This window comes from Corvus cornix, chromosome 3, assembly GCF_000738735.6.
Source record: "Corvus cornix cornix isolate S_Up_H32 chromosome 3, ASM73873v5, whole genome shotgun sequence".
NCBI lineage: Eukaryota > Metazoa > Chordata > Aves > Passeriformes > Corvidae > Corvus > Corvus cornix.
In genome coordinates this window covers 82,565,177-82,577,680 of record NC_047056.1, presented here as the reverse complement: position 1 = coordinate 82,577,680, position 12,504 = coordinate 82,565,177, and the positions used below count along the sequence as shown (strand labels likewise).

The 12,504-nt window shown below is 43.2% G+C and overlaps 1 protein-coding gene across 1 annotated transcript; it reads right to left on the bottom strand.

Annotated features, from left to right (window-relative positions):
• Nucleotides 1–2,010: 2,010 nt before the first annotated feature.
• LOC104694348 (sal-like protein 1) lies at nt 2,011–5,528 on the bottom strand. Its single transcript, XM_039568606.1, has 3 exons — nt 5,477–5,528; nt 4,565–5,091; nt 2,011–2,094 (listed from the first exon to the last, which is right to left on the bottom strand). The coding sequence occupies exons 1-3, from the start codon at nt 5,526–5,528 to the stop codon at nt 2,011–2,013; spliced, it is 663 nt and encodes a 220-aa protein (XP_039424540.1).
• Between the last annotated feature and the right edge of the window lie 6,976 nt (nt 5,529–12,504).

The following is a 12,504-nucleotide window of genomic DNA, read 5'->3' as shown; positions in this document are numbered from 1 at the left end:
TGAGTAAGTAATAAAGGTTGAAGGGATTCCATACTGTTGTATTATTCCAAAAACACAGACATCCTTTGGCCTTCGTGAGCCCACGAGCTGAATCAGAAGTGTGCAAGTCCCCCCTCAATAGGAGCTGAAGCTCTCAAGTCCTTTTGCAGACATCACTGTTTGATTCATGCAAACTGGAAGCAAAAGTGATGATAAGCAAAAAGAAGTGTCCCTCCTGTTTCCCCTTGCTGGGAAGTTAATACAGTTTTCATGTGTTGTGACATTTTTTAGTGTTCCCAGGGATGGCTGCATAACCGCAGCCTGACAGCCGGGGGCACTGGGAACAGACACATTCCAAGTCCCCTAACAGTGAGGGTCTGGGACAAGTGATACAAAGCAGGTAATGAAAAATTTAGCAGAAAAACAGCACTTTCACTCTGTTCAGTAAAGTAAATTTTATCTCTCCCAAATTCTTTTAAGAAATTAAATATTTTTTTAATGGAATTTTTTGGTGGATTTGTGTGTGTGAGTGTATGAGCTGGTTTTCCACTCAAAATTCAGTGTGGAAAATTCCTGCAGGTAGTTTTCTGTCTTTGATTCAGACTATCCACTGAGATATAATATTCATTTCATTAGGCTCATCAGTGTTAATGCTGTTCAGCTCCATCTAATGAAAACAGTAAATTAACAAGTGCAGTAGTTCTCTTTCACTTACTAATTGATATATGATGAAAGTTCCCATGCTACCAGCTAGTACATCCTCAAAGAGAGTAAGCAGAAACAGTGGCTTAAGGGGTTTTAAAAATGTATGTTTTTAATGACAGTGATAGCCAGTATATGCTATTTAAGAGAAAAATGCAAAAAAAAGTTGCTGCCACTGGATAACAAAATCTTATACAAATCATTTTCTTCCCTGGGAATTTGAGCAGCTATTGTACTTATGCAGGAATGGTCTTTGAATACATATTTCAGTAGCATTATGCACTTCAGCATAAGGATTATCATTCTGAAATCTGTTCTCGTAGTTGGGGGGTTTTTTTTGGTGGACTTTTAACTTTCGATCGTGAGCTTGCATCTAATTGAGGAAGTGCTTATACGACTGACTGCTGATTGCTGGACAGGAAAGCCTTGAGTTACTAGTCATTTTCCAGGAAGTTAAAATGGAGGATGACAGATTCTCATCTGATGTTTATCAGCTGATCTGCTTAAAATTGAATTGTGTTTATTTGCATCTAAGTATGGGAAAGAAACCCCTCAAGGAAGCACTGAAGAACACCTCCGTCAATGACAGAGTCACACAGTTCCCCAGAAGCCCAGGAGACTTTATCAGGCCACAGCCAAGCACCTGTTACCAAAGGAAACTTTGAATGATCAGTAAGGGAAATAAATGAAAAACCATAAACTTCATCAGTACTGGCTTTTGGGTGATTTCACTCTTCCTAAAAAATCAGCAACTGACTTCCCCTTCTGTAGTAACATATGCCTACAAACCTTCAGAGGGAAAAATCAGAGACAGGCGAGAATTAAAAATGCAAAAAGGAACTGAAAATAATCCATTCTGCTGTAAGAAGTATGGAAAAGACTGCAAATAGGAGCTTGCACATCTCCCAAGTCATCATGTTTTAAAAAGGGAATGGATCAATGTGTAGAGGAAGCAATCTCAGTCACTTTGGAGCCAAATGGATCTGCTCAGATTGCAAGAAATCTCTGACCAGGTCTTGCAGCATTACCCAAACACCGTACAAACTGTAAAGGCACCAACCTGCTTATAAGTGATGTTCCCCTTGGCTTGGTGGAGCTGCAGTGATGAGATGCTGCTCACCCGCAAGTGACAAAAGCCAGGGCTCCTCACTGTTGTGTTCTCTGAGTTCTCTGAGTGTCCCAGGAAAGACACTGCTTTCCTGAGGCAAACGTGCTACTTGCTTCCTCCTGCTCCCATCAGCAGCTACTCCAGTGTGTACACTGCCAAACCACATGGCCCTTGCAAGTGAGGCTTTTTTTGGCAGGAATACCCCGAGGTCCTCAGCGAGGTCACCCGAGGGCTGCTGTGCTCACTGCATTTGTTTTAATTGGGCTGAGCTGCCGTAATGCTGCCAGAAATGGGCCTTGCTGCACCTGCAGAGACAATGTAGTAGGCAGTTTTCATTTAACAAGAAGTGAACTTTGTAAATTCAAAGTATTTATTTTATTATCCCAAACTTGATTTCTCCCAATTATTTTTTCACAAGTATCTCAGTATTGTTATATTCCATCTGGACAAGCCAAAAATCCTGTCCCACAGACAGATGGAGCAAAGGAAGGAGAAATTATTATAAATGCAAACAAAATTCTTTAACTGAAGGCTTGCTTATGATTTTAGGTTCTTGATTTTGTACTCAGTGAAGTGTCTTTCTCTTATATATGATAGCTCTTATAAGGCTGTGGTCTGTAAAATTAGTAATACAGTGGAATGTATACTTGCATTTCTTACTTCTTTATAATGTATTTTTTTCACTAAACATTATATATTTTTTAACTAAATGTAACAGGATTGTGACAAAAAAAGAGATCAGTCTAATGAAGTATTTCTGAACTTCTTGCATAAGTCTGTGGAAGTATTTCTGAATTTCTTGCATAAGTCTTAAATCATATCATGACAAATATAATCTATCATTTTCCTGCTGAGGTGGAATGTGGGATGGTACAGACTCTGCCCCTGCTTTTCAGATATAGTTAATTTTTCTCTTTATTTTGTTCATTACAGAAGAATTTTTTATTGCTGAGGACTATATTGATTCCACTTTTAGAGTACTGCATTGTGTTCTTCTGTATCATTTATATTTGTTGTGTGATAAATTTGGTATCTGAGTGATACTTTCCATTGTTGAAGTTGAAAAGGTCTGTTTCTGAAGACTGATAAAAATGGCAAAGTACAGGACTGCTTCAGTTCGTATATTGGCTTTTCTTCACAAACTTCTAGTTGAATTACCACTGAGCAAGAAGCCACAGTGATGATATTGTAAAAGATTCATATTGTTCTGTATTTTTGGAAGAGATCAATAATGTTGTGGTAAAGGAGATGAAGGAAGACACTTTTTTATGTATGTCCTCCTTTGATTGTGATGCCAGGTGATAAGTTTTCCTCTTATTTCTGTCAGCCAAACTCCACTGCTCAGGTAACCATATTGTGTTTTTTCACTTGCAGTCAAAACCTCTAAACATGTTAGACTGGAGTATTTAGAAGCATTCCAGTTTATTTAACTGACTTTTTATGAATTGCTGGGTCACTTGCCAACTGCCAGGCCAAAATGAAAAATAGGGTTGCCTTTATTTTCCTAGGAATTGTATTTAAAGTTATCAAAGCCTTAACAAATTCCCCAAAGCCTGCTTGGCTGAGATGGAAACTCTGGATCTAGGGCTTCCCTGGAATGATTTTGAGTGTTTCATCCCTACCCTCTGCAGACACCTGGCCCCATCCTGCATCATCCATCTCCTGGTTCTGAACAAAATGGTTCAATATTTTCCTGTTGCCCTGGGTCCAGTCAGGCAGTGTGTAACTGATGCTGCAGCTCACTAATGGAGTAGTAGTAAACACAACCTCACCTTTTACTTTTCATCTTAGCCCACAAGTAACATAAAACAGCATTCCCAATTGTAATTGAGCCACAACAAGGTCTGCTAGAAAAAAACCCAGGTAGTTCCAAGTGCCTCCCCCCTTTTCTTGTCCTCCAGAGACTCATTCCTGGGTAGTGCAATATATCTTGTGTATTCTTATATTATGTTTCACTGCATCAAGTAATTTAACAGCTGAATAAAACAATTTATAATTGTCTAATGGACGAGAAAAGTTCTTAACACTTCTTTTCTTGCAGCTCATTATAGCAAGAACAGTAGGGAACTCATATTCTAGCATTATAATAATGATGGGAATTCTGCTCTTAAGAAATTCCAATTATCCTCTGATTTATTATGACCTTTTCTGTTTGTTGACTTGTTGGGGTTTTTGAGGGGGGAAGCACTGATTTGCATTTTACCCCTGGTTAACAGCCTATATCTTATGCCTGTTTCAATCAGTTTCTGTGACTTGGGTTTTTTTGACTGTGGCCTCACTGCACTTGCACATTACCAACATTGTACTTTGAAGTGATATGCAGAACTGAATATTGGATCATTAGCCACTCATTTTGCTAAATTACATTGTAGTACCCTGGTACGTAAAGAGCTGGTAAGTAAACAGTTGTATTCCTGCTCTGGTCTTACTTAGTTAAAGTGGCGTTTACTGTTGGGTTAGAGTAGATGCACCATTGTTCTGACTCAGCACAGTCACTCCTGTGCTACTGTTTCTAAGGGTAAATGTGTGAACACAATTCTTTTTTGTTGGGGTCCCTCCCCCTGCTATGGAGCCCTGGGAGAGGGGCCCTGGGGGGGAGACATGGGGTTTCCCTGCCCCTGGTCAGCTTCATTTCCCATTGGTTGGTTTGTGTTCCCCGGGGTGGCCAAGGACCCTGGGGTCCCATGACTGGGGAGTTCCTGAGCAGAGCCCCGGCCATGCGGCTGGAGAAATAAACATCTCTGAAACATCTACCACGAATCTGTCCATATATACTTCGTTTTCCACGAAACGCGTAAAACGGAAGTTAGTCCCATTTTCATTGCTTGCCATTTTCTCCAGACCAGCTAGAGGTGCGTTGGGTTCTGAATTCTGGAGCTTCTCCAGGCTTCCTGTCAAGCCACTGATGGGAGAGCTGCCACCGTTGCCCAGGCCGCCCGGTGCTGGAGGGATGCCCCCATTCTGGATGACGGAGATCTCGTTGGTCTTCATGGCTAAGCCGTTGGAGAGTGCAGCTGCATACTGGTTCCAGAAGCTGGACGGGTCTCCATTCCCTGACTGCGCAGCCAAATCCTTCTGAAACATTTCTGGGAACTTTACAGGATTGCCTCCTAGAAATGTCATGGGGCCATCTACAGAAAGTCGTCTGCCTCGTCTTGCAGGAGTACTGTTCCACATGTGAATGCCCATGTGAACCTTCAGATTGCCTTTTGTTGTGAATGCTCTTCCACATATAGTGCAGGCAAAAGGTTTCTCACCAGTGTGTGTCCTTTCATGGATGAATGCGGGCAAGATACTGATCCCTGAGGAAGATTCGTGAGTAAAATAACCACTCTAGACCTCTCTCTTCTCATCTTGGTTAGGATATTCTCTCTGGACGATGGAAGAATCGTGGGAAATGGGGCTCTCTGAGCCACAGAAAAAAATGTATCTAGAAGTAAAAGGAATCCTTGAACAACAAAACAAAAAAGTAATGCAACCGGGAGACCTAGAACATTTCTTCATCTGGCTTTTCAAAAGGTTCTCCTATATTTCTCAAGATTTACTTTTTGATATCGAACCTCCTGTATCTTGTGAGGGGTGTTTCTGGGACGAGATATGGGATAAAGTATGGGATCAAAGAGAAGCTTTCCGTGCATACCTTATAATCAGGGAAGCTCTTGAGGAGCATTTGTATGGTCCCATTACCCCTAAAGCAGAGGATCATACTTATCCCGTGGCGAGACCGCGCGGCCGCCATCCCGGGAGCACATGACTTCAGCCGTGCCGGCGGAGGTGCCTGTGCTGGATGTGCCTGGCCCCTCGGGAGCGCGCGCCTTATCGCGGACCCCATCCCTGTCTCGGGGTCCCCGGCCACGCGACCGCGAGTGAGGGAGCGATGCCGCAGGCGCCGCGGGTGCCGTGGGCCACGAGCAGCCAGGAACCGGGCATCGGCGTGGCAGCCCGCTCTGAGTGACTGGCTCAGAGAGCCCTGCGGAGGGAGAAGCGGCGGTTTCCACAGCGACACGAGAAGCCGCGCAGCGCCGAGCCGAAACGGGGACGCTCTCAAAGCAGCGTGGAGTCTGCGGAGCGGAACCGCTCACAGGGCACGGAGCCAGCGGTGATGGCAACGCGGGGCCACGCAGAGCCCAGACACGCGCCAGAGCTGCGCCCCTCGGAGAGCGCGGAGCAGCCGCAACGCGGGGGCCTGGCCAAGACGTTGGAGTTGGCGAGGCAGCGGCCACGCGGGACCAGCACCCACGACGAACACGCAAGCACGTGGATAGGAGGAGTTGTAGCCACGAAAGTCACAGGAACTGTGAAATGGTACAATGTCAAAAACAGCTATGGATTTATAACACGAGATGATACAGGAGAAGATCTATTCATCCATAGAACTGCCATTAAAAGGAATAACCCTAAAAATTACCTGCAAAGTGTAGGAGATGGGGAAGTTGTACAATTTGATATAGTGCAAGGAAAGAAGGGTTTACAAGCAGCAAATGTTACTGGGCCTGGAGATATTCCCGTCAAAGGCAGCCGTTATGCACAAAATTATAAACAATATCCATCCCAGCAATTTCCCTACCCACAGCCTACTTCCCCCTTTTACCCTATACCCAATATGAACCCCTTCCTAAGTTTACCCTATCCCCAGTTTATTCCTAATCCGTTTTTCACCCCATGGCTTCTCTATACAATTCCATTTCCCTACAATTCCTCTCCGATGCTGAGGGGGGGATGAAAAGAGGGAGGGAAGAAATTAAACCCTCTCCTGCCTCAGTTTCCCCACAAAGCATGCCCGGAGAGTTCTGTCTCCCTTCTGTCAGCCCTAAGATGTTCCACAGAATCTGATTGGACATTTAAAGACTCAGGAGGGTGGCTTGTTTTGTCTTGAAACTGTTCTTGTTATCCAGTCATTTTCATTCTCCTTTTATTAAAATAAAACGGGTGAGATGTTGGGGTCCCTCCCCCTGCCATGGAGCCCTGGGAGATGGGCCCTGGGGGGGAGGCACGGGGTTTCCCTGCCCCTGGTCAGTCTCATTTCCCATTGGTTGGTTTGTGTTCCCCGGGGTGGCCAAGGACCCTGGGGTCCCATGACTGCGGAGTTCCTGAGCAGAGCCCCGGCCATGCGGCTGGAGAAATAAACATCCCTGAAATATCTACCACGAATCTGTCCATATACACTTCGTTTTCCACGGGACTCCTGGTTTGAAATATGCTTGTTGCAGTAATCCCTGATGCAACACTTTTTTTTGTTGTTGTTGTTGTTGTTTTTCACGATGTCCTGAAATCACAAAGCGTTAGACTGAGCATAGGAACCAGGCAAATTGAAGGAACTTGGTTGGGTTCCCTGAGTCTCTTATTTGTTAGCATGTTCTTTAGATGCTGAAAAAGAATCCAAACATACCCTGTTCCTCTTCCATTTCTGTTAGGCTGCATGAAGATGTCTTTTTACCACTTAGTGCCCCAATCTACCTCTATTGTCTTAAATAAGGGAGCCATCGGGATTGCCATTTAGTTCTTCCAAAAGATTTAAGGAAATGAGAACTGCTTTCCATGTATAAATAACTCAAGTCAGGAAAAAAAGCCAGTGGCATTATACCTGCTGCTGGGCTGTGATTACAATTAGAAACCGCATATAGCTCAGCTGATTTAAAATTATCCAATATATACTAGATCAGCCTGAAGGCTGAATTCTTTAATGATACTTGGCAAAGCTCAAAGAGAAGTTAGTTGGAGCCAAGGAGGGTACCCATGGTCATCCATCCATCATTCTGATTCCCTCTGTCTGGGAGGGTGCATGGTGCCAGGTGGGCAAACAGGAGTGGTTTGGTTTGTTGGGCTGTGCTGGCTTTGGCTGGGCTAGAGTTAATTTTCTTCACACTGGCTGGCATGGGGCTGTGTTTTGGATTTGTGCTGAACACAAATCCAAAGTGATGATAAGGTGGAGATGTTTTTGTTATTCCTGAGCAGGGCTTACACAGAGCCCAGGCCTTTTCTGCTTTTCGTAGCCTGGGGGTGCTTGGAAGTTTGGGAGGAGCTTGGACAGGTGACCCCAACTGACCAGAGCAATACTCCAGACCATGTGACATCATGCTCAGTATATAAAGTGAGGGAATGAAGGAGGAAGTGGGGGGACATTTGTAATGGCATTTGTCTTTCCAAGTCACCACTACAGGTGATAGAGCCCTGCATCATCTCTGGGGATGGCTGAACACCTGCCTGCCCATGGGAAACAGGGAATTAATTCTTTGCTTTGCTTTGCTTTGCTTTACTTTGCTTGTGTGCATGGCTTATGCTTTCCCTATTAAACTGTCTTTATCTCAACCCATGAGTTTTTTCACTTTTGCCCTTTTGATTTTCTTCCCAGTCTTATTGGCTGGGGGAGTGAGTGAGTGGGTGAGTGGCTATGTGGGGCTTGGCTGCTGGCTGGGATGAACCACAACAAGGGCATGAAAAAAGCCTCATTCAGTTTAGTTGCCATGCTTTAGGGAATGAGCAGCCCTTGAGGTGCAACTTCATGTCCCAAATCACTGCTCTCTGAAGAGGATTCCCAGAGCTCACTTCTTCCCCTTTATTGCTTGTGCATCCTGCCTTCTGTGAAGTTTCAGGTGTCTTTCTGATAAACTCTTTTTTGTTTAATATTGAAACTTTTTTCAAACAACCTTTAAAAATAAAGCCATGCGGTAGAACTTTCTTATTTTTTTCCTTTTTGCTGTCATGTTTATGTATGAAGCAAATTATAATACCCAATAACTTTGCAGTCCTCTGAGTTTTTATAAATATTTAAAATGGTTGCACTCTGTTTAAAATTTCCCATACATTAGAAATGCAAGAGACTGCAAATTAAATTTATATTGCATATTTGAATATTGGATGTCAGTATACGCTAAAGTTATTTGGACTAAAGCAAGTGAAATACCTAATACAAATACAGTAATTTGCCTTGACACAGTGTCTTGATTCATTGGCAGCTTATACAAGCACAGAAAAAAGATTACACACATTGCAAATTGTCCAGCAAAGTTAACAATCAGGTCCAAATTGTAATTTGCAAAGCTAAATAGACTGGTGTAGGCATGGAACAGTATCAGATTTTGAGGGTTTTTAATTTCTTTTCTTCCTTTGGCTTCTGTTGCTTATTTTCTTGCATTATAGATCTTCTTTCTCTGCATCTTGTGGTATTACCTAGTCACATAGGTACTGGGAATACAATATATGTTTATTACCATTCAGACTCTCATACAAGTCATATTTCATTTGCTTCAATTTTCTGTCCTTGGAAGAAAAAATAAAAAGATCCCCTGAACAGTCTTCAAGAAGTGCCCTAGCTACTGCTGTCTCACATTAATATTGTAGTTAATACAAATAATGGAAAATAGAAACAAAGAAAAAGCACAATTTGCAGTGCTTAAACTCTGTCCTTCATTTCCCTTCTATTTCTTATTGATTTTAATGCTGTCCTCAAAATCATGCTGAAAAGTATTTTCAAATATAGCAAGGGAAAAGCATTTTTCAGCCTTTGCTGTCATGGAAGTTCATCAGGTTCCTCTTGCCAGGTTGTCACAATCAGCAGTCATGTAAGAAACTGGCAATTTTGTTTCTTGGCTGTGGTCTCTACCTATTTCTTTTAAATAATTTTTTTTTTTTTTTTGGCCAAGAAATGTGCAGGTTGGAGGGCTCATAATAACCAGAAATTTGAAAAAGGCTACAAGTGTAGAAAATGAACATAAGTTCAAGATGTTAAGGAAAGAAGCAACTGTTAGTCTGGTTTAGCTTCCTCACTGCAGAAGTCAGCGCAATCCAGGCATTTTGCCTCATGCTGATCCACACAGTTTTAGCCCCATTTAAAACAGTCTTCCAGGAGGCATCCCATGCTGATGTGGAGGCATCTAGAGATGGAGATACCACTTATTCTGTGAGCTACCTTTTCTGTTCCAGAATGCACAGAGAATTTCAGTTGAAATCTGTCTAGTTTTGGTACTGCTTTGTATGCTCTTCTCCTCAGAGATTACAATCTTTAATATAATATTGCTTTATATCTGTGGTGGTTATCTCATCCTTCTCTGTTACAGACTGCACAGACTGAAACACAGCCGTAGGGGTGAAATGCAGAGCATGAAGCTGACACAGAGGTGTTCTGCACTAAGAAGTCAAGTGGACATAGAGTGACAGCCACGTGGTGCTTTGGTGCCATGCAGGGCGTGGAGGGAACAGGTCACACAACCCGGACTGGTCAATCAAGGGCTTTTGAAAACAGGAAATCAACTGAGTCTTTTCCCTATGAAGCACACATGCAGTGCTTGGTTTACAGCTCTTTCACTGCAGAAGAGGAAAGAAATGTGCCTCGGAGGTGATGTCCAGAGGTACAAATTAATTAACCTCAGATGGCAGCACTTAGGGCAGCACTTAAGGCAGTCTCCAAGTACCTCAGGGCATCATTTGCTGTGTTGGCAAGTAACGGGAAAATAGAATAGATAAAATGGAAATAATTAAGATAAAGAGCTGGGGAATTTAATAGAAAAATAGTGTGTATTTCAGAAGCACAGTTGCTGCTACCTAACAGGCACTAAGAATTCTACGCTTGTGAGAGGCCAGAAATTATCCTTAATCACATGTCCTGTAAGAACACTGATGGCCATTAAAAAAAATGACCCCGGTTAGTAAGGGAAATGCCACATCCAAAAATCAGTACAGTCAAAAAGAGAGTTTAAATTTATTCAGCTAGCAGTAGCAAGACTGGAAAAAGGTTGTTAAGTATGAGTTATGGCTCCATTCCACGTACTACAGCCTGTAGCAATGGATATTTTAATAAACTTCACTTGGAAGAAAATAAAATGATTTCTGCGAAAATACCTGAGGTGTTTTGAAGATACCAGAATCCAAGGAAATATATTTCATGGCAAGCATCCCTATAATGCATAGAAGTAGGGGAAACATAAGCATGTAATGAATATAGAACAGGCTTGAGGAAATAAATGCTGGTGAATTTAAGCAAACCATGTGCCTCGAAATGTAAAACAACCAAAGTATATTTCTGCAGTGCAACAGTGACCAGTAGGATACATTTATTAACTGCAGAGCAACTGAACTCCCTATCACGTTAAGTGCAAACCCCCTGAAGGAATCGAATGTTTTGATTGAAAAGGAATGGGGCCTTCACACAGTGCAGCTAAGCCCATTAACAACCAGTTTGCCCACAGATTGCCTCACAGCGTGCTTTGCACCAGCCCATGCTCCCCCAGCAGGCAGCGCCACTCGCGTGGAGGAAGGAGGTGGATGGAGTGGTTGACTGGAGGGAAGGGGCCATGGGGGTGGCAGGGGAAAGGCTGCAAGGAAGGGGTTTCACCTCAAGCTCCAAAGTCACTGATGGCATCACTGCTTGTTGCTGCTGTGACAAGCACACCAGCAGCAGCAAGCAGCAGCAGGGAAGAGAAGCCATTTCTAAGCACAGCAGCCTTGGAATTGTAGTAGGTCCAAGGCTGCCTGGCAAAAAAATCTTTCTTTTGCTGCTACTGCACTAGGTATCTTCCAGCTTGGCTTAAGTCTCAACCCCGACCCGACTAAAGACTATTTCTACTTACTGATACAAATTTTGTGAAGCACTCCATAGACAAATAGCACAAGAAAGTCCTTTCTGATGAATCAGCCTGAATATTATAATGATAACTGTCAAATAAATGCTCTAAACAGAAGTAGTTATTTCTTTATCACCCAAAACTAAGTTAATTAGTGCACACAAAGTTGTTAAGTGCGAAGCAAGGGCAAGGCAAAATGTGACAAGGTTGCAGGCAGTTCTTCAGCTCATGTGCAGTGCTGTAGTGCTCCAGGGACCTTACGTCCTGCAGGTAATGGAGAAGAACACTCTTCATCAGCTGTTCTCCCAGCCAAGTCCATAATGTTAGCTGGGCTATGCATAGCTGGACACTGATTATGCACCTTTTTTCCTAGGAGAGCACAGCATTTTAAAAGCTGTGTATTGCTCTTGGGGAGATAACCACTTGATATCTTCACCTGTCTTTTCCCCCTGTAAACTTGAGCGGTTCAGTGACAGTGTTCATTGCTGTTTCCATGAGGGAGTTCATTTTACTGCTCTGGGGACCTGGAGGATCACTTTGTCTATGCTGTAGAAAATAATGCTGTTACACTGTTGCTACAAGCTCCATATGGACCCTTATGGGAGGAAAACATTTTATTTTAAAAGAAATCTTACTTCACTCACCTTTTCCTGATGTACTTCTCATAACCCCCAGGACAGGTGCCTCCAGGTGGACATCAAACCCAAGACCTTGCCATGCTGCCTGGGTTGGGGAGGGTGACTGACCTTTCACTTTCTTTGTGCCCTTTAGGAGCTGCTGATGATTTTTGCCTCTCCATCCTATTCCATCCCATGCCACCTTTGTGAGTCCACAGATTTTTCTCACCATCCTTTTTCCCCTTCTATGGGCAGCCTAGGACTCCAGTCTGTTCTTTATCTTCCCACTTTGATGGGAGCCATTACTGTTTGTGTATTTTAGTTTGGGTGTAGGCTGTTCCTGGCTTTCTAGTTGTCCTGATTGCAACTAGCTGTGCTGTACTAGGATGTCTGTGACCTATTCATCTGAGTGCCACCAGATGCACCAGTCTTACGGCCCTTCTGTTCCTTTGGGTGCACCTGCAGCCACACAGAGGAACATGAACAGATCATGCCAATCTTAGTATTTCTGCTACAGTTCTCTAAAATACCCAACAAA